Consider the following 22,936-nt stretch of genomic DNA (forward strand, 5'->3'; position numbering starts at 1 on the left):
ACTAGGGTTATTGTGTAAGTGATTTAGAATGCACAAAATCTACCAATGTATTAATAGTGTTATTATAAAATGATAAACGTACATTTTCAGTGAGTGGCAGGCTGTCGATCCTTTTCGTAAGATTTTGTAATTGTGCATAGTACCAGTCCTTTTCTTTTTCTTCTTTCTCCAGCTCGGCCATCAGCAAGGACCTGCACAAACGTTAAAAACAGTATTAATACTGCACAGGACTGGAATAAGTTGCTGCAGTGCATCCAAAAGAAGTGCTATTTAAAACTAGCTGAATAGCAACAGTAACACAGCCCCAGTGTAAATATAATCAAAGCTCAAATCCAGATTCAATTTTGCATGGAACGTCTTGTTGATGCCAGAATGCCATACTGTAAAAAACAAGATTAATAACACACTGCAGATAAAAGAAATAAAATACAAGCATCTTACCTTTCTTTTTCTAACTCCTCAAGGTATCCGGCACTGTCTCGACCACCATTGGTCATTCCCTTTCTGGAAAAGGATCCCATGGGGCTGCTGTCAGCGGAGCACCCCAGGTTTGACCCCGGCATGGGCGGCTTCGCTCTCAGCTTCACCCCCGAAAAACTGTTTGACTCCAGAGTCATCTCTGAAGAAATTGAAAAGACAAGATGATGATGCTTGTTGTTACTGTAAATACTCAGCATTCTTTTGGGGGCAACATTTCTGTGTGCATACACAGAGCAACATGGTTATAAGTATGTGGACACCCAAACATCACATCCATGTATGACAACCATACATGGTCAATAAAAGCTGGCTCACAGTCTGCCTTCCAATTTATCCTGAAAAGGCTAAAAGGGGTTAAGGCCAGAGCGTTGTGCAGGACAGTCTGCAGGACAGTTCTTTTTTCCACCAAACTTAAAAAGTGAAACATTTAGTTAAGAACCTTCCTTTCCTGCATTTTCCAAAACAGTTACCATCAAGTTAGATGTACAGAGCTAAAAAAAAACGTACATTTGCAATACAGTAGCCAACAGCAGCGTTTTCCTGGCATTACGCAGAAAATAAAATAAGCCATTAAACTGCCGTACGATAAAATGTGAGCGTTTTCACCACTACTCATCTAATACCAGTGTTTACAGACATGACTTAGCATTGTAAACACCAGTTAGAAAATCAGTTTTTACTTTCTGAGGCTGTCTGGTAGTAAGTGCTTTTTTATTATATTTTTTTGTTTTTCAAATGCGCTCTGTGTTTTAGCCCTGGCTGATTGCTTGGGTATCCTTCAGCTTCATGACCAGGCTGCCCCTATACAGTTCCACTTCACAATAACAGAACTTATAGTAGACCAGGGTGGCTCTAGCAGGACAAAAATTAAGATGGTGACCAATGTTGGTGCCAATTTCAAAGTCACCCAGCTTTTCACTACCCACTTTGCAGCCAAACAGGGAGCAGTGGTAGCCTTGTGGGTAGAGCTATAGTCTATCAATTAATAGGTTGAGAGTTCGAATCCAAGCTGCCATGCAGCCACTGTTGGACCCTTGAGCAAGACCCCTAGCCCTGTCTTCTCCAGAGGCGCCATACAATGGCTGACCCTGCGCTCTGACTGCAGCCTCCAAAAACAAGCTGGGATATGTAAAGAAAGAATTTCATTGCACTGTACATCTGTATATGTATATATGACAAATAAAGGCATTCTATTCTAGTCGAATGTTAGTCTAGGACTTTGTGATTGACATTTAAAAGTTCTCAGTAATGTTGAGTGAAAATCATCAGAAGGTTTGGAGGTATACATTATATAGCCAGAAGTATTTAGCCACACCCATTGCTAACAGGTGCTTAAAATGGATTAAATTATGAACTGATATGCTTTACATTTTTACAAATGGGGAAGGTCCAGTTCTGTTCTAGCATGACGGTATGACAGCACAAATTAAATTTGGTGTAAAGAAATTGCACAGAGCCCTGACCTTAAGCCCAAATAACACCTTTGGGATGAACTGAAACGATTGTGAGCCAGGCCTTTTCACCAAACATCAGTGCTTGTGTCCCACATACCCATGGTCAGGTGTCTACATACTTAAAACATACACCGATCAGGCATAACATTATGACCACCTCCTTGTTTCTACACTCACTGTCCATTTCATCGGCTCCACTTACCATATAGAAGCACTTTGTACTTCTACAATTACTGACTGTAGTCCATCTGTTTCTCTACATACTTTTTTAGCCTGCTTTTACCCTGTTCTTCAATGGTCAGGACCCCTACAGAGCAGGTATTATTTGGGTGGTGGATCATTCTCGGCACTGCAGTGACACTGACATGGTGGTGGTGTGTTAGTGTGTGTTGTGCTGGTACGAGTGGATAAGACACAGCAGTGCTGATGGAGTTTTCAAACACCTCACTGTCACTGCTGGACTGAGAATAGTCCACCAACTAAAAATATCCAGCCAACAGCGGCCCGTGGGCAGCGTCCTGTGATCACTGATGAAGGTCTAGAGCAGAGGTCACTAACAGGCGGACCGCGGTCCGGGTCCGGACCCAGAAGCTGTCCCATACGGACCCGGACCTACAGCCAAAACAGAAAGTTATGATTTGAAACCTGACGGAGCGCTTCTATTTTAACCGGCGCAGCTTCTGTACCATTTACGGTAGCGGTTTAGTGGATGAGAAAACGCACAGACACCAGAGATCACGTGACACCACTCAGCCAATCAAGTCTGTGCATTCCAGTCGGTAAACACTGCAACTCTACAGATGAGAGGGTTAGAGGCGAGTTACATGTGGAAAGACGGTGGAAAGAAAAAGAAAGATAGCGAACGTAGAACAAACGAAGGGAGAGATACAGACGACCGTGCCGGAGAAAGTTGAGAAAAGACGAGTGAGACAGGAGACAAATGACGCTCTCCAAAAAAGAAACGTGTACAGCGAAAATACAGCATTTAATCCGTGATGGAGAGACTCATCTCTGTTCTTACTTCCCACTGGAGCACAACTTATTTTTATTTTCTCCTAATTTGATAAGAGAAAGGTTTGATAAGGTGGGGCGGTCCGGGTCCTCTCTGTGTGGAGTTTGCATGTTCTCCCCGTGTCTGCATGGGTTTCCTTCGGTGCTCCGGTTTCCTCCCACAGTACAAAGACGTGCAAGTGAGGTGACTTGGAGACACTGAATTGTCCATGACTGTGTTGGATATAAACTTGTGAACTGATGAGTCTTGTGTAATGAGTAACTACCTTTCCTGTCATGAATGTAACCAAAGTGTAAAACATGACGTTATAATCCTAATAAACAAACAGACATTTGATTTGACAGTCAGTTATTGATTACATGCAGATGTTGATACAACTACTAGGCTACTTATATGTAATATATATCAATATATATATATTATATATTATGCAATGATAGCTCAGTGGTTAAGGTACTGGACTAATAAACAGAAGGTTCAAGCCCCACCACCACCAAGTTGCCACTGTTGGGTCCCTGAGTAAGGCCCTTAACCCTCAGTTGCTCATTGTGCAAGTCGCTTTGGATAAAAGTGTCCGCTAAATGCTCTATATATACAGTGTATCACAAAAGTGAGTACACCCCTCACATTTCTGCAAATATTTCATTATATCTTTTCATGGGACAACACTATAGACATGAAACTTGGATATAACTTAGAATAGTCAGTGTTAAGCTTGTATAGCAGTGTAGATTTACTGTCTTCTGAAAATAACTCAACACACAGCCATTAATGTCTAAATAGCTGGCAACATAAGTGAGTACACCCCACAGTGAACATGTCCAAATTGTGCCCAAATGTGTCGTTGTCCCTCCCTGGTGTCATGTGTCAAGGTCCCAGGTGTAAATGGGGAGCAGGGCTGTTAAATTTGGTGTTTTGGGTACAATTCTCTCATACTGGCCACTGGATATTCAACATGGCACCTCATGGCAAAGAACTCTCTGAGGATGTGAGAAATAGAATTGTTGCTCTCCACAAAGATGGCCTGGGCTATAAGAAGATTGCTAACACCCTGAAACTGAGCTACAGCATGGTGGCCAAGGTCATACAGCGGTTTTCCAGGACAGGTTCCACTCGGAACAGGCTTCGCCAGGGTCGACCAAAGAAGTTGAGTCCACGTGTTCGGCGTCATATCCAGAGGTTGGCTTTAAAAAATAGACACATGAGTGCTGCCAGCATTGCTGCAGAGGTTGAAAACGTGGGAGGTCAGCCTGTCAGTGCTCAGACCATACGCCGCACACTGCATCAACTCGGTCTGCATGGTCGTCATCCCAGAAGGAAGCTGACGCACAAGAAAGCCCGCAAACAGTTTGCTGAAAACAAGCAGTCCAAGAACATGGATTACTGGAATGCCCTGTGGTCTGACGAGACCAAGATAAACTTGTTTGGCTCAGATGGTGTCCACCATGTGTGGCGGCGCCCTGGTGAGAAGTACCAAGACAACTGTATCTTGCCTACAGTCAAGCATGGTGGTGGTAGCATCATGGTCTTGGGCTGCATGAGTGTTGCTGGCACTGGGGAGCTGCGGTTCATTGAGGGAAACATGAATTCCAACATGTACTGTGACACTCTGAAACAGAGCATGATCCCCTCCCTTCGAAAACTGGGCCTCATGGCAGTTTTCCAACAGGATAACGACCCCAAACACAACCTCCAAGATGACAACTGCCTTGCCGAGGAAGCTGAAGGTAAAGGTGATGGACTAAACCCAATTGAGCACCTGTGGCGCATCCTCAAGTGGAAGGTGGAGGAGTTCAAGGTGTCTAACATCCACCAGCTCCGTGATGTCATCATGGAGGAGTGGAAGAGGATTCCAGTAGCAACCTGTGCAGCTCTGGTGAATTCCATGCCCAGGAGGGTTAAGGCAGTGCTGGATAATAATGGTGGTCACACAAAATATTGACACTTTGGGCACAATTTCGACATGTTCACTGTGGGGTGTACTCACTTATGTTGCCAGCCATTTAGACATTAATGGCTGTGTGTTGAGTTATTTTCAGAAGACAGTAAATCTACACTGCTATACAAGTTGTACACTGACTACTCTAAGTTATATCCAAGTTTTATTTCTATAGTGTTGTCCCATGAAAAGATATAATAAAATATTTGCAGAAATGTGAGGGGTGTACTCACTTTTGTGATACACTGTATATATATATATACTGTATATATAGTTAAACATTCCGGACCTTTGTTTCAAGAAATTTTCTCTAACTGGACCTCTTCAAATTTTAGTTGAATACCCCTGGTCTAGAGGATGACCAACTCAAACAGCAGCAATAGATAAACAATCGTCTCTGACTTTACATCTACAAGGTGGACCAACTAGGTAGGAGCGTCTAATACAGTGGACAGTAACTGTATTTAAAAACTCCAGCAGCGCTGCTGTGTCTGATCCACTCATACCGGCACAACACCCACTAACACACCACCACCATGTCATTGTCACTGCAGTGCTGAGAATGATCCACCACATAAATAATACCTGCTCTGTGGTGGTGCTGTGGGGGTCCTGACCATTGAAGAACAGCATGTAAGCAGGCTAAAAAAGTATGTAGAGAAACAGATGGACTACATTCAGTAAATGTAGAACTACAAAGTGCTTCTATATAGTAAGTGGAGCTGATAAAATGGACAGTGAGCACAGAAACAAGGAGGTGGTTTTAATGTTATGGCTGATCGGTATATAGTAAAATGTACATACAGTGTATACAGTGTATCATATTTGGATCTTAACAGCCAAATGATGTGGCAACTTGAGACCCAGTAAAAAAGTCAGCCAAATAAATGAATATGAACTACATTAGTCATTACAAACCAATGAATCAATTCTCATACCTTTCAGTCTCTCCAAAAAGTCAGTCTGGCCTTGGGAATCTTTAGTGTCGTCTTCGATACCTCCTTGTAGCTGCTTCAGCACCTCCTGCACCAGACAGAGAAAAAAATCCACCATCTTTATCTTCGCTGATATTATACAAACATAAAAACACTTGAACATGTCAGAAGTTATCTTTAGATCCTGGAGATCTGGCAAACTAGCAGACTAAAAGAAGAAAAATATTTTATTCTCTCTTGTTTTTCCTGTAGACTAAAGTGGTTGAGTTAAAAAGAAAGCAAAGATAAACATGCATCAAAGTGCTTTGAAGTCCCATCAAACAGCTTCTGTTAGAAGCTCAGAACTGCTTTGAAGTCTTATAGATTTAATCTTAATTCTTTGTGATTTTGCATTAGTCGTGAACTGAGAAAAACTGATCAGCCTGTAGAAGCCTTTTACTTCAGTAGGGCTTTAAATAGAATTTCCTATCAGCAAGGTGCATTAGGTTCAATCAGGCATTTAGTGGTTTAGAAAGTACAAGTTTTCATTCCCCTAATGATCCCCAAACTCTAAAGACACTATGATGCAAAGCTGAGTATTGATAAAGTGGTAGATACTGGCCTCAGCTCCTGAATCAGCACTGGAGGCAATTTAACACATTATCTGAACTTATCTTAATGCCTTTAACAGCCATTTCAATACTCAGGTGGTGCAGCGGTCTATTACGCTAACTCACCACTGCTGAGATCTGGGTTCGAAGCCTAGTGATATTATAGAAAAAGCCATTACAAGCCAACTTCTATGAATCTCATATAAATAATGCATAGAAAACTTTGAACTGTTGTTTTGCCATTTAAAAAAAAATGCATTTTCTCCCTTTTTCTCCCCTTTTAGCGCGTCCAATTGCCCAATTTGCATCACGCCTCCTCTCCGCCATTGTCGATCCCTGCCCTGTCCGAGGAGATCAAAGCTAACCCACATCCCCTCCGACAAGTGAGCAGCAAGCCGTGTGCATCTTGCCACCCACACATTAACGAGTGTTGCGCCACCTAGCGTTGCGTCCGGAGAGACACACCCTAAGAGCACTTCTTCCTCATCTCCGAGTAGGCGCCTCTAAGAGGTCGTAACTGCACCATTCTGAGAGAGAGACCCACTTGCGACCTTAGTCCCACCCAACTGAACAACAGGCCAATCGTTGTTCATATTGCCGCTCGGCCTCGGTCGGTAAGGCAGAGCTGGATTCGATACGACGTACTCGAGATCCAGCTCCGGTTGCAGCGCGTGTTTTTACTGCTGCGCCACCTTCACCGATGCGCCTATGTCAAGCCATATATTTGAGCCAATTCTAAATTCTATTTCCATCAACCACTTTATCCTGGTTAGGCTCATGGCAGGTCTGGTTTTACCAGAAAACAGTGAATGCAAGGCTGGACTAACCTGGACAGGGCGTCAAAACCATCACAGAGCTTTAACTCTCCCCCCAAACCACCCCCACCAGCCCTGAAATAGCAAGTGCCCGGCGGGATGACAGCACTTTGAACCCGGCCAGCTTAAGACACCAGATAAATTCAAATTAGAATGCAGCAACCTGGGTAGACAGCAATTTGAAGCAGAATTTGAATGCTCTAGAGGAGAATCTTAATTCTTTGCGATTTCGCATTAGCAGTGAACTGAAAAAAACTCATCAGCCTGTAGGAGCTTTTTTTTCTGTATGCCTGGTTCACACTACACGATTTTTGCCTTGATTTTCGCTCGCCGACTGGTTGGCGCTAGATTTGCCAGCTCGGGAGCAACTCGGCGTTCGCTCGGCGACCAAAGAGAGATATCTAGTATGTCAAATATCTGGATCTGAGTTGCCCAACTGGCAATGAGTGCTATGTCGAACAGCCAATGAGAACGCAAGATACGGGCTGAGGGGAAACGCAGGGGAGGAGTTGTAAAAAGGTGGGACAGGGGCATAATATAGTTTGTATCAGAATACGTCGGCACACACACAAGCTTTACAGTATTTCTGACCTTATCATTCTCTACAAAACATAACACCAATGTTGCATTGCAAAAAAATATTTATTAACCTCCAACTCACTATAGAACAATCCATGCTGTTCCTATTTTCCTACTTGTTTTTACGCTGCACATCAGCGCACAAACTTTGATCACTCGCTACTTGTTGACGTGCATTTTAGGACGTGGTATCATTTAACCCCTCGTCAATTCTCGCGTTTGTTTTGTGACAAAATGTAGTTTGGGTGACCAGAGAAGCTCACCTGCGATTCCAGTTGGTGATAAATCGTGTAGTGTGAAACCCCCTATCGCCGATCACTCATGTTGTTTGAAAGCCACACCGACTTGAAAGACTCCCGATTACAAGAGATCCAGTTGTGTAGTGTGAACTGCACAGTGACCTGATGACTTGGAAAGTTGTGTAGTGTGAATAGAATTTCCTATCGACAAGGCACATTAGGTTCAATGAGGTTCAACCCTCACCCAAACCACCCATGAAAGCCAACCATGTCCAGGTAAATGCCCAGCTGGAAGACTGTGCTGTTGAGATTCAAACCAGGCCAGCATAAGACACCAGGTAATTTTAACATATATAAACTGTGCATTCAAATCAGAAGGCAGCAACCTAGGTAGACAGCATTTGGAGCAGAACAGAAAACTACTTTTCCAATAGGGCAGTTGTAGCCTAGTGGTTAGGATACTGAACTAGTAATCTAAAGGTTGCCGGTTCAAGCCCAACCACTGCCAGGTTGCCACTGTTGGGCCCCTGAGCAAGGCCCTTAAGCCTCAATTGCTAAGACAATATATACTGTCACAGTGCTGTAAGTCGCTTTGGATAAAAGCGTATGCTAAATGCTGAAAATGTACCTGTAGTTTAAAGTCAGCTGACCTTATTTAGGTCAAATTTGCAAAGATGGGTAAAATCCACAACCACCACTAATTTGAAATATAGTGCAGAACCATGTTAAAGTTTATTTATTTACGTTATTTATTATGTGTCAGTAAAACGTGTCATTCTTATTAAAATCAATGGCAGCAGTGCATTGTTAAATGGATGGCAAAAGCGTCAATGTGAACACAGCCTAACAGCACTAGGTAATAAATGACATCGAAAAAGAACTCATTTTGAGGTGCCTGCCATAGTTCCTTTCCGGTTACACTGCTAATTATGAGAAAAGTGCCCTCAAAGGAATGGAACAAACTAATTAGTTTATGCCAGAATAGTGCTGGACAATAATTCGCTATCGTATATATATATCGCGATAGAAAATGTTTCAATAACGGTGATATGATTTTTAAACAAATTCGATCGATATGCATTACATCAGTGCGCTTTGCCCGTGTTACTTTTTTGCGGAAGCATTTCTGCTCGCAGGTGTTCCCACAGGGACGCAATTCAACAGCGCACCTCAAGCATGTAGTTCTCCATCAAAACAGTGCAGTAATACACTCAACATAAATGTCAACCACCAACAATATTACAGAAGAAGTACTACTACTGAGTTCTAATACCAGTTATTAATATTACTTCTTATTAGTTGTGGCGCGCTACGAATAAAGGCACCAACGGGATATTCGCGTTCCACTGTTGCCAGATTGGGCTGTTTTCCTCCTAATTGGGCTTTTTTTTATTTTAAAAACAATTTAATAGCATTTAAATAACACTTCTATTGAAAAGAAAATATTCAGTTTTAAGAAGCCCCAACATTGTAGAAGGCTGTTAAAAGTAAAGTCAAATTTCAGTGCTGATTTAGCATAATAGTGTTGGTCAGAATGTATCATATTCTTAAAAGAAAATTAAAATTTGTTTTCCATGCATTCACACTGGCATGTTCTGGGGTTCATATGAGTCTCATCAGTACACACAAGTTTGCAATCAAATGATCAAGTATTGCAAAGGAATATCTTTGAAATTCTGTTAAGGTTATAAGCTATATTTTAGTTTTTCACAGGGAAAATGAGAAAAAATAAAAAGCGTATTATGCTAGGCTTGATGTAATTCTACATGGTACTCACTGCCTGTATAGGTAAACGAGTGAGTGACCAAAACACTACTGGATCAACAGCTACTAGTCACATAAAAAAAATAAGGTATCAGATAGTTTCTGTGCCACCCCTGTGTGAGCAATGGTCTCAGTCTGGCCACCCCTATGGAAATTGTCTGGCTCCGCCACTGTCCACAGTAGAAAAAGAAGCAGATGAAATAGCTGATAAGAGAGGAAGGACTAATTCAGTCGTGTATTCAGCTTGTATTTCTTGCCAGAAACCAGAAAAGAGGTTTGCAGGTACAGCCATCCAATTTTGGTGTTTTTGGCAGTTTTTCTGACATTTGTGTTATTCATATCGATATCGGAATTATATCGTATCGACCGAAATTAGGAGTTATATCGTGATATAAATTTTAGCCATATCGTCCAGCCCTATGCCAGAAGCAAAGGATCATAAACGTATTAGCATATTAACATGAGTTATGATAACATGAGCCTAAAAAAGACTACTAGAAAGAACCTGTCAAATTAACATCATTAAACTATCAACAATTAATAACTAATACTGAGTATTTTCTGTTACACTAAGGGGAAATGGGTGCCTACTTACCAAAGTGCAAAGCTTTCAAGTGCTGTTACTCCACTACATCCTTATAGACAAGTCAAACTCACTGCACTCCACTTCACCAGCATCGACCATTTCATAAAGTGATCACCATAAAAGCTCCAGAACGAAAATGTTAGCTGATGCATTCTTACACACAGAATACAGAATTTTACAGCTAACCCAGACAGCAGGCATAAAAAAAAATCCCCCAGCGATGGACCTGCCTCTCAGGAAGCAGCTCTTTCCTCCCGACTTCTCCGCGCTCAAGAAGAATACAGCTGCTTCCCATTCTGATACATGGCTGCAGGCCTCTGACCCCCGGACACGCATTGCCAAGCCTTTTCAGAAACGGCCAAAATGGAAAGGTCATTCGGGAGCAAGTTGTTTGTCTTCCTTCTTTTCTGCCTAAATAAAATGACCCAGAGCCACACGGGTGAGGTTTTCTTTCCAATAAAATGAGCCTTCAGTGAGCGAAATGAGAACAACAGACTCATTATTGAGGGGTGGGAGACATGTGATCGAGCTGTTACTATGCTCTTACTCAGAGCATTATCGGAAAAGATGATGAAAACAACAACACTCGTTCTCTTTGCTGGATTAGGTTTTACTTCGTCTTGGGTCATAAGCTGAAGACCGAAAATAACCCTGAGAACAGTTGATTACAGTGTTCAAGCGGTCAGATCCACAATAGGAGTTCCTTAGTCTGACAACTTGTGGTCCATGAGTGTAATTTGGTGTTTGTTTTCATGGTTCAATGTCGGGCAAGGATTCAGCTTGCAGAGATCCAGAAGGGACGGCAGATGCCCTTGAAAAGGAAGCAGCCATGCAGAAACACAAATACTTTTAAAAATGTTATCCAATCCTCCTGGAAATGGAAATCAATGTGGTAGCCATTCTCAGGAAAGGAGCCAGGAATGCTGGGGATATCAGGTTCTTTCACTAGGAATATTTTGTGGGGGGTGACCAATTAGGGTGGGAGATTTAGGAAAGACTCGCCATCTGTGCAACAAGTAGTGGCGGTGGGCTAATGTAATATAACGCTGCACCACCCGAACGCCGCCAAAATGTTCAGTTTACTTAAAAACATACCTTTACATAGTAAAACCAGCGTTGTATATTTTTTTACGGTTACATTTCCTATGTATAGTAGGGATGTAACGATGCACCACAAGACAGTTAAAAATCGGTGCACATGTGCCACGATTCGAATCGGTTATTCATTTAAGATGAATTGATATTCACTTTAAACAGCAGAGGGCACTGGCGCTATTCACCTCGTCTGGTTGACGGCACTTCATAAAGTTGCCAGGTAGGGGGATTTTCCAGCCAAATTTATTTATGTGAGGATACTTTATTTGTATTATTCATTTATTTATATAATGTTGGATTTGTTTTAAAATTTCATTTCAGTTTTTTTACACAATGAGCATTATTTGGGAAATTTGTACCTACCTCAGAAATAAAAGGGCATTTATTATTTAGATAAATAAAAGATAAGCACAAATACAGGTTTTTATTTTACTTTTTTAAGAGAAATAATAAAAGGAAACTTTGTCATAATTTGTCTTCAATTTCATTTTGTTTAAAAAAAAAAAATCCGGAAAAATCTTATTGTGAACCCAGTATTGTGAATCGTATTGCATCGTGGGTAGAGTGTATCGTTACATCCTTAATGTACAGTCAAAAAGGAGACCTCTGTACCTTTGCTCATAACTTTGGCAAATGTTGATAAATTTTCTAAATTCTTTTACTGTTGCAGCACCTAATCATGATAAATAATTTAGACTGATGATTGGCTTTCCCATAGAAATTTGTTCTGTTTTATTCCCCCCCCCCCAATATAGTCGTATCCAGTCACCCAATTGCATTACACTTCCTCTCTACTGATGTTGATCTCCACCCTGGTTGAGGAGAGCTGAGACTGACACACACCCCCTCCGACACGCGTGCAGTAGCCGACAGCTTCTTTCCACCTTCACAAGGCGAGTTCATCTGTGGTTCAGCTTTGTGTACGGAGAGACACACCCTGATCCTCATTATCCCTAGACTCTGTGCAGGTGCTGTGTTTTACCGCTGTGCCACCTGAGCGCTTGAAATTTGACTGATGTATCTGAGGTTTGTCCTCTTGGCCGAGCATCAGTTTTCGAATATGCACAATTTTTGGTGGGCTGCTTTGCTTACGTAAAAAACAATCTTGTGTTACAATTAGGGCTGGCACCGATCCAATACTCTGTATCGGTCCGATATTGGCCCAAATCACTGGATCGGATATCGTAAGGAAAAAAACATGTAATCCGACTCGATACTGTTACTTAATGTAAATAACACTTAATGTAAATAAGGCCATTGTTTGTGCGTAAAGCAAACAACACACGAAGCTGTGTTCCAACAGAGTGCCGTTTATTGCCAGCTCACTCTTGATGACATCATTAACATGTGCCACTGATCTACAACTCATCTGCAACAGCCGTTCAGAAATTAACACACTCATCTACTTAAACTTTTAGCATTTAAAAAATCATCTACTACTGCCACATCTAAAAACACTGTTTAAACACAATAAAAATCATCTACTACTGCCACAACTAAATACACTGTTTAAACACAATAAAAATCATCTACTACTGCCACAACTAAAAACACTGTTTAAACACAATAAAAATCACTTCATAAATGATAAATCGCTCACCTGAGATAAAATAAACAATCTAAAAAATAATCTTGTCCTGGCTTGGAGATATCTCGCATCCTCAACAATTAATCCATTAGTGTTATGAAATAAAACAAACTACACCGTTTCCCGTTTAGCCACAGATGTCCTCTACAAAATCCAGCAGGGTTTTTTAATAAGCGTGCTTTGGTTTTTAATAATCTAAAAACGTGACAAATCTCAACTCTGCATTTATTCTAATTGGTCCATCGTGTTTGATTGACATCCACATCTTCCAATTGTAGACACATTTGTTAAACAAGCCAAAAATGCTGCTAAATGTTCTGTGTGTAAAAGTTAAAATAAAAACAGCAGTTTTGCATAAGTGTGATGATGTAGGTTCTGTATTTATTCCTTTAGAATATTTGTTTCACAGTCTGAGCATTGTTATTTAGATAGCTAGTTTAACCATGGTGCATTGAGACGTGTATTATTACTGCTTAGTTGTTTGAGAGGAGAAATGACGGTATCGGATTGGCATCGGCAGATACTCAATTTGCGGTATCGGTATCAGACATAAAAAAGTGGTATCGAGCCAGCCCTAGTTACAATATTGTCATCTGTTGTTGAGTGGAAACACAAATGGTTGTCATGGTAATCCATATTTTAAATAAAATAAGTAAAAAAAGTTATGGCCCAAGCTACAGAGGTCCCTTTTTTGGCTTTGACGGTGTATAAAACACATTTTTAGTATAGTCGCTTGTTTCACCCATATTTGTAAATCTAAAATGAGTTGGTTCTTCAGTGTCTTTATTTTGATATAGCAGCATTATGCACTTAAGCTTTACATGCACTACATCATAAAGCACTACAGAGAATCAATAATTTACCACTTAGCCATCCAAAACCTTATCCAAGAGTCAAGCCCTGTAATTTAGCCCAACTTATTTTAGTTTCATGAGTAAGCTGGCTTTGACTCAATCCACCACCAAATGAGACACTGAAGTGTCTTTGTTTTACGCAATGAGATCACATGGTTATGACAGTTTGAGTCAACAGTGCAAGCAGAAAGCTGCTAGACTAGAAAGTAAATGAGATTCCACTTGGCTCAAGGACAGCAGTCAGCAACGATGCTCATTAAAAATGTAAAACAACTGCAACCACTGGTGCCGGTTATAATGACAGAAACCTCTTAAATTCATTAGTGCAGTGTCCATAACTATGTGCAGACAAAGAGAACGCTTCTCTTACCAGCACTTCAACTTTACAAAAGCATTAGAATCTGTAGGGCTGCCGCGATTGGTCGACCTAGTCGATGACGTCAATATTTTAAGTTGATGCATCGTTTTTAAAACTATGCTTATAAATAATCCTTATTAATTTCTACAATGTTTCCATTCATATAACCGTTCATCCTACTACAGTAGACCCTTGACTTACGAATTTAATTGGTTCTGAAGGGCTGTTCTTAAGTCAAAATGTTCATTAGTTAAACCTATTTTTCCCATAAGAAATAATGTAAATAGAATTAATCCATGCCAGACCTCCCAAATCACCTCCTTACCTAACCTAATGTATATATATATATATATATATATATATATATATATATATATAGAGAGAGAGAGAGAGAGAGAGAGAGAGAGAAAGAGAGAGAGAGAGAGAGAGAGACAGTCGGAGTCAACTTGTTCGTGACGTCACGTGTTTCGCGAATTTCAATTCGTAGTCCGAAATTTGTTCGTACGTTAAGTTGAAAAAGATCGTTCGTAACCCGAAATGTTTGTATGGTAAACCGTTCATAACACATGGGTCTACTGTACTTGCTGCGTGCATGACGTAAGTCGTATTTGGTCCAGTCGCTGGTTGCCAGCATTAAGTGCAGTCTTAAAAAATGTCATCTGAGGCCGATTGTAGCTTTCAAAGAAAAGCTCAAAGATTTCCAAGACCCAAATCATCAAAAGTTTGGGAATACTTAAAACTGGCACAAAACAAAAATGTGGTTTGTACACTGTGCAAAGCTTTGATGGTACCACAGCAGCACTAGCGCGATGTTGCACGTCTTATGTTGTTTCAACTTCTTAATCACGGAGATCCTAGAATACCGTATTCCTTAGCGAGTTCAGTTATGGTGCATTTTTACTTCTATATTGTTTCATTAAGCTTCCTAATCGTGGAAATCTTGAAACACTGTATTTCACAGCGAGTTCAGTTAGGGTGCATTTGCTTCTTAATCGTGGCGATCCTAGAATACCGTATTCCTTAGTAAGTTCACTAAAGGCGCATTTTTTACTTCTATATCGTTTCATTAAGCTTCATAATCACAGAGATCTTGGAACACCGTATTTCATAGCGAGTTAAGTTAGGGTGCATCACACGCGCCTCGCACTTGCTACGTTGGGCTTGCTATTTTTGTGGTTGCCACGGCGATCAAAGCACAAAAAGCTTCTCATGTGAAACACTTACCACTATGTTTACATCGCTTAGAATTTGAAGTAATTTTTGAGTGAATGTGTAGGTTAGAATCAGGGCTCATTCTGTCATTACTGTACGATGGATTAATTAATCGATAGAAAAATATGACGTACCCACCTCTATTTTATTTCTGCTATAAGTTTAAGCACTTTGCTTTGTGTACAGAATGCCATAAACACATGTTGCACTTTGTTTAATATGTGGACATAACCCCTGTTTACATTTAGTTTTGTGCCATATTATTATGCCATACAGTTAAAATAAAAGAAGCTTAAATGAGATTCTGAATTACATTTTTGAAGAAAAATTATTCGTTAGATTAATCGATAAAATAGTCTATAGATTAATCGATAGAAAAATAGTCGTTAGTGGCAGCCCTAATAATCTGACTGCAAAACTAACGAGCAGTTTCAGATAGGCCAACTAACTTAACCTCATTGTAGGAACAAAGTGCTGCGCTCTGGATTTACAATCTGTCAGCACCGGGTGAGGAAGTTGAGATATTAATGAATGAGAATGTTTACTGTCTGGCGGCAGTTGTTTGTCTCTGGCAAACTGAGGAAACAGGAAATGTCCAGAGGACGGAAACATCCGCATTCATTAAGGAAACAAAGCCAGGAAGGGAGGGTCAATGAAGGTAATATAGAGGTGAGGGACGATGATGGCTATCACCAGTCTTACTACACGATTTGCTCAAAATTAAATAAATAAATAAAAACAAATCTGTGACAAGGTTGACTGTTAGGAAGAATGAAAAAAATAAACAATTCCAAATAAGAGTATTCCTGTCTTGCGTCCTGTGTTCCCCATTGAAACCGGACCTGCCACAACCCTAGCGAGTTTGAAGCAATTGAAGAAAATGATTCGGCAAATTAAATCTTATGTTGTTTTATGAAGAAAGAATGTGTTAGAAAATCAAGACTAATCAAGAACAAAAAACTAGACTAGCCTAATTTTATTAACATAACATTAATAACATTATGACCACCTTCCTAATATCGTGTTGGTCCCCTTTTTGCTGCCATGTCGAGACATGGACTTCACTAGACCCCTGAATGTGTGCTGTGGTATCTGGCACCAAGATGTTAGCAGCAGATCCTTTAACTTCTCTAAGTTGCAAGGTGGGGCCTCCATGGATCGGACTTGTTTGTCCAGCACATCCCACAGATGCTTGATTGGATTGAGATCTGGGGAATTTGGAAGCAAAGTCAACACCTCAAACTCGTTGTTGTGCTCCTCAAACCATTCCTGAACCATTTTTGCTTTGTGGCAGGGCACTTTATCCTACTGAAAGAGGCCACAGCCATCAGGGAATACCGTTTCCATGAGAGGGTGTACATGGTCTGCAACAATGCTCAGGTAGGTGGTACGTGTCAAAGTAACATCCACATGGATGGCAGGACTCAAGGTTTTCCAGCAGAACATTGCCCAAAGCATCACACTGCCTCCGCCGGCTTGCCTTCTTCCCATAGTGCATCCTGGTGCCATGTGTTCCCCAGGTAAGTGATGCACACACACCCGGCCATCCACGTGATGTAAAAGAAAACATGATTCATCAGACCAGGCCACCTTCTTCCATTGCTCTGTGGTCCAGTTCTGATGTTCACGTGCCCATTGTTGGCGCTTTCGGTGGTGGAGAGGGGTCAGCATGGGCACCCTGACTGGTCTGCAGCACTGTGATGCACTGTGTATTCTGACACCTTTCTATCAGAACCAGCATTAACTAAAGCAATCTGAGCTACAGTAGCTTGTCTGTTGGATCGGACCACACGAACCAGCCTTCGCTCCACACGTGCATCAATGAGCCATGACCCTGTCGCCGGTTTACCAATGTTCCTTCCTTGGATCACTTTTGATAGATACTGACCACTGCAGACTGGGAACACACCACAAAAGCTGCAGTTTTGGAGATGCTCTGACCCAATAGTCTAGCCATCACAATTTGGCCCTTGTCAAACTCGCTCAAATTCTTACGCTCGCCCATTTTTCCTGCTTCTAACACATCAACTTTGAGGATAAAATGTTCACTTGCTGTGTATATATCCCACCCACTAACAGGTGCAGTGATGAAGAGATAATTAGTGTTATTCAGTTCACCTGTCAATGGTCATAATGTTATGCCTTGTCGGTGTATTTCCCAAATGTGTTGGACATTTTACTATCCAATACTTTTTACATAATCTAGCCTTGAATTCTCTTCACAGTGGGCCCTTAAGACATTAAACGACTGAGCTTAGACATTAGTATTTCTGTGCTTTCTCTCTTTATTAGCAGGCAATGGGGCCAAAGAGCAGGAGAGAATGAAGAGTGCACAAACTGCTCCTGGCAACAGCAGAGTGACTCAGTGATTTTACTGCCTTTCTCTCACATTAAGAGAATTCTAGTGAAACACTGTAGCAACAAAATAATAAAGCAACTCGTATGAAGAAATCCAAAAACACACTAAAAGAAAGTGGCTAATAACTTACTGCTCTGAAAAACCCAAAGAATAATTAAATAACTTGCATGTTTGTTAACATAAAATTTGTCTTTAGGGGCTTTTGGCAATAGTTTAACATGCTAGCACACCCCTGCAGAGTGTTGGAACTCGCAAGTTCGAATTTTAAGCAGAGCTGCTGACCTGGCCGGGTGTCCACAACGACACAAGTAGCTGTGTTTGAGGGAGGGTAGGTCGGGCAGGGTCTCTTTCTGCTACAATATGTGATCTTTGGGACTAAGCAGGTGTCACTAAGCATGGCTCTCCATATACTGTGTGGAAACCCAACACTTGCAAGTGATAAGATGCAGCCACAGTTTGGGCTTGTGATGGGAAGAGCGGGTGTGGTGACCCTTGATCAAATTGGGGTTTGTGCAAGTAGCAGCAAATTCCCAATTGTCAATCGGAAGAGAATAGATTGGGAGATAATGAGGGAATTTTAAATGTTAAATGTCAATTTTCATAAAATAGTGGTCAGGTTGAAATGTCTCCAGAAATATTATTTGTTTATCAGGATTTTAACATCATAAACACAGTCATGGACAATTCTGTATCTCCAATTCACCTCACTTGCATGTCTTTGGACTGTGGGAGAAAACCGGAGCTCCCATGGAAAACCACGCAGACACAAGGAGAACATGCAAACTCCACGCAGAAAGGACCCGGTCCGCACCACCTTGGAATCAAACCCAGGACCTTCTTGCTGTGAGGAGACGGTGCCGACCACTAATTTTTAGATACCTGTGTACCACTCAGAAGAAACTGAGTGTATACACAAATATATTCCCTGTCATTCTCACACTTTTCTGAGGCTGAAGGCTGTCAGGTTGCATCCAAATGAAACATCTCTCACCTAGCTAGTTCTTTTGCATCAGAAGCTTACCATGAGCTAAACCCTCACCACAGTCGAGCAAATTTAAGCGCACTGGGGTAGAAATGATAAAACAAATGTGATGCTCAGCTTCAAGGAGAAGGACTCAGACCATCACCCAGGGAAAATGACATGTATTCTGATGCCATTTAGAATGAAAGGTTCCTTTATAAAGGCCATCTATAATCTCAACGTTAATCATAAATGCTATTTAACATTGCAAATATTGTAATTATTTCTAAATATAGGCAGTAAAAATGAGTAGAACCCTGGACATAGCCTACAGCTAAATCCAGTCTATTACACACTAGGTATTTTTTGCATGTTCTTAACAAAAACTGAATTTTTGCAGCCACCTGATTATAATTTTTCATAGTATTGTATGTTTGAACAAATTTTTTTTTACATCTTTTTAATGTATTTTAAATCACTAATAATTATTTGTTGATTAAATAGAATATATTATAATACAATATACAAAATATAATATATTAGTTATTTCCAGACAATCTGCCAATGTAATTGTTAGCATTATAAGCACACCTAGACCAATTAAAATATAAAGCACAAACATAAAAGACATTTGCTCAGTTAAGTGTATTTATCCAGTTATCAGCAACATCCACAGAAGAATCTGAAGAAGTGGCCCCTCAGAGGTCAACAAACCCAAGCAGTTCTGCTATTTTTGTATGACCATGGTCTTCACATTAATAATAAAGTACATCTGGATCATGACATTGGTGATTCTTTTGAATGACAAATGAACGATTCCTTTTGGCCACTCCCGTTAGGATCTTTGATTCGCATATTAGATTTGCCACAGTTTTTATGCTGAATGCCCTTCCTGATGCAACCCTCTTATTTATCTGGGTTTGCGTATACCAATATGTGTCCCCTGATGGCTAGGTTCACGTAACGCATTTTCTGTATTTCTAAGCCCAGCCTGGGATTCAAACCCTCAAACTCAATGCACAGCATGGTTCTTACCTTAAAGCCATACAAGATCATATATAAGGTGATTCCTTAGAGTTACATAAAGCCACTGCCATTTTACAGTCTCCAAAAAACACTGCCATGTTCAGTATAAATGGACTTAGATGTCTACAATTTACTAGTGATCAGACAGAGGAGATAAATCCATCCTGTCAATCCATCCACTCAATCCATCCTCATCATTAATAACTGCTCTGTAGCTATGCAATAACTGACTGCATTTTGTATGTGTCGTAAAATGTACCTTCATATTAGAGGCCTCCGTCTCCAGCTTGGTGAGATGGTTCGAGTTGTCCTCCAGCTCTTGTCTCAAGTTGGAGTTCTCCATTTTCAGGGCCTCCACTTGCTTTAGCAGCTGATCATATGATGCTGCAGCCATCTTGGACTACCTCTTGACCTACAACAGAGATAAAAGACTCTTAACAAGGAGATCTACAGCAGGTTAGACATTTTTATTATTAGAATGAACAGGTTTAATATAAGGAGGCAGGCCAGAGCTGGGTAAGCATCCCTGGCTAGTACCTAGAGCCACAAAAATTTGAATATATTCTGGTGTAAAAACCATATTCTCCTATAGAGGAACATCCAACATTATAAGCCGCAACATTTATCTAGTCAATGTTTTTGTTGTTGTTGCATTAAAGCAGCAAGCAGAGCATCAAAAAAGCCACAAATCAACTATATAAAAAAAAAAAAAAAAAAAAAAAAAAAAAAAAAAACACAGTTTATGTCAAAAGTTTACATACAGGATTTGAATGGTTTCTTCAAGTATTCTTTCAATATCTGAATGAGTTTTGGCATGTTACGCTAGCCCACTACCATAGGGGTCCAGGGTTTGAATCCCCAGCAGTGCTATCGGACGGTCGGGCTATGTCTCGTGGTGTTACTGCACTGTGTGTTACTGTACTGTTTGTTTATTAGGATTTTAACATCATGTTTTACACTCATTACACAAGATTCATTCATTCGCATATCAAACACAGTCATGGACAATTTAGTATCTCCAGTTTACCTCACTTGCATGTCTTTGGACTGTGGGAGGAAACCGGAGCTCCCGGAGGAAACCCACGCAGACACGGGGAGAACATGCAAACTCCACACAGAAAGGACCCGGACCGCCCCACCTGGGGATCGAACCCACTTAGCCACCGTGACGCCCGTGTTACTGTACTGAGCCCAATGCTTATGAGGAAACCAGACTCACCACAACCCTGACCAGGATACATGAGATTAAAAAGATCCAAATGGGTAAAAAATATACATACATACAGAGCACCTAACGCAAGGTTTTATATATATATATATATATATATATATATATATATATATATATAATTTTTTTTTTCCTTTATTAGAGACTTGGCACAACTCTGGCTGGACCTTTGAACACTTGGCAAAAATGGCAGAATTCAAACAAAACTGACTTAAATTTTCAGTGCAATCCACATATTCCTAGTTGGGTTTAGACCACTGGAAAAACCATTTCAAATACTGATCCTTAAGCAGAATTAGCAATTTCAAAACCAGCCAGTTTGAAATCTCAAGCCAGTTCATACTCAGATTTTTAAAAGCCTGAATAGCAATTTAACTTAATACAAAACAATATCAACAACCAGGGCTACACTCCCACCATACCAGAGAGCTTATATTAGATCTTCCATATCCATGCTTTTAACTGACTGATATGTTTTACTAATAAGTTTCCTAAAATAACCCACTTGCTCACATTTGGAAAAACAAAAACATGTGAATGACCCACCTTTGCGAGTCCAACACAGCAATAGCAACAACATGAACAAACTGGCAGCACAAAACTTAACCTCAAACATTAATTGCTGTGAAGGTCAGCTGACAGCCTCGCTGTTCATGATTTGGGGAGAAGGCAGTAACTGGCACTATTACAGCGAATAAGCGCAGAAGATATACGGAGGCAGAATTCACTATAATGTTTTAAATCCAGTTTTACAGACACCTATGATACCATATGCCCGAGTAGCGCAGTGGTGCATAACACTATCCCACCACCACGGAGATCCTGATTAAGATCCACTCTGTGCTATGCGCCAACAGGATTTTTACACAGACATGATTGGCAATGTTGGTAAGATGTCGCCCTCGGCTTGCTCGACAGGGGTTTTTGGTCTGTTGGTCCAGGATTCGGTAAAGTTGCTTTTAGACAATATCCATTGTGAAAAGCACTATATAAATAAATTTGCTTTGACTTGAATTGATGGATGACTAAAGCCCTGTGGTGGATTGGTGCCCTGTCCAGAGTGTTTGTCTGTTCCAGACCCCCTGCAACACTGACCAGGATAAAGCAATTGATGAAACTGTTAACAATAGATGAATCAAATAAGGGTGCTAATTGCATTCCAATGTAAACGCGCTACTTTGAATAAAAGTGGTGTGACTGTGATGAATATAATTCATCCGATCAAGATTTAACGTTAATTAATAAACATTAAGTAAATTTAATAGCTTTAACTTACCAGACTTCTTTATTTCTGTTTCATGACTGATTAAATAAAGTTTCCGAAGCGTTTTCTTACTTTAAATTCAAGAGGCAGAGTAAAGTAGTCACAATGACAAATCCATGAAGCAGAATTCAGTTCAACAGCAGAATTAATACCCAGTGTGTGTGTGTGTGTGTGTGTGTGTGTGTGTGTGTGTGTGTGTCGCAGAGTTTTCTCCAGCCTGTCACACACTATGCTCTACTAACAATACCAAGCTCACAGCCCAGTGACAATCGAAAGAGACGTAATTCAAGAGAACAGAGTCGCACTGTGGCCTCCCTGGCAGGGAGTCTGTGATGCCATCAAGCCAAGTTTACTCATCCTGAGTCCTTCCCTCAGTGCCCTTTAATAAACCTTGTGAGGTAGTTTAGAATAAAGCCAGGCACTTTGAGTTATTCAAACAGTGATATCTAAACTAATGCTTGTAATTAATGTAATGTGCTAATCCATACATGAACATGAAGATGTATTTTAGAATAAAAATAAACCAGGGATGCTCAAGTGGTGCAGTTGTCTAATGCATAAGCCCACCTTAGCAACCACCTGGGTTTGATTTTTCAGT

At 40.7% G+C, this 22,936-nt stretch overlaps 1 protein-coding gene across 3 annotated transcripts in view; it reads right to left on the reverse strand.

Annotated features, from left to right (window-relative positions):
- The window catches only part of apc (APC regulator of WNT signaling pathway), a 56,430-nt gene that overhangs the window by 19,864 nt on the left and 13,630 nt on the right, over positions 1-22,936 (reverse strand). For all 3 annotated transcript variants that reach the window (XM_063014837.1, XM_063014838.1, XM_063014836.1), the window contains exons 2-5: positions 20,106-20,258; positions 5,824-5,908; positions 442-619; positions 83-191 (exon numbers count right to left, since the gene is read on the reverse strand). In XM_063014837.1, coding sequence (XP_062870907.1) covers positions 83-191; positions 442-619; positions 5,824-5,908; positions 20,106-20,240 — 507 coding nt within the window. In that variant the 5' untranslated portion in view covers positions 20,241-20,258. The remainder of the gene's footprint in view (positions 1-82; positions 192-441; positions 620-5,823; positions 5,909-20,105; positions 20,259-22,936) is intronic.

The sequence above is a fragment of the Trichomycterus rosablanca genome, chromosome 18, assembly GCF_030014385.1.
Source record: "Trichomycterus rosablanca isolate fTriRos1 chromosome 18, fTriRos1.hap1, whole genome shotgun sequence".
NCBI classification, from domain to species: domain Eukaryota; kingdom Metazoa; phylum Chordata; class Actinopteri; order Siluriformes; family Trichomycteridae; genus Trichomycterus; species Trichomycterus rosablanca.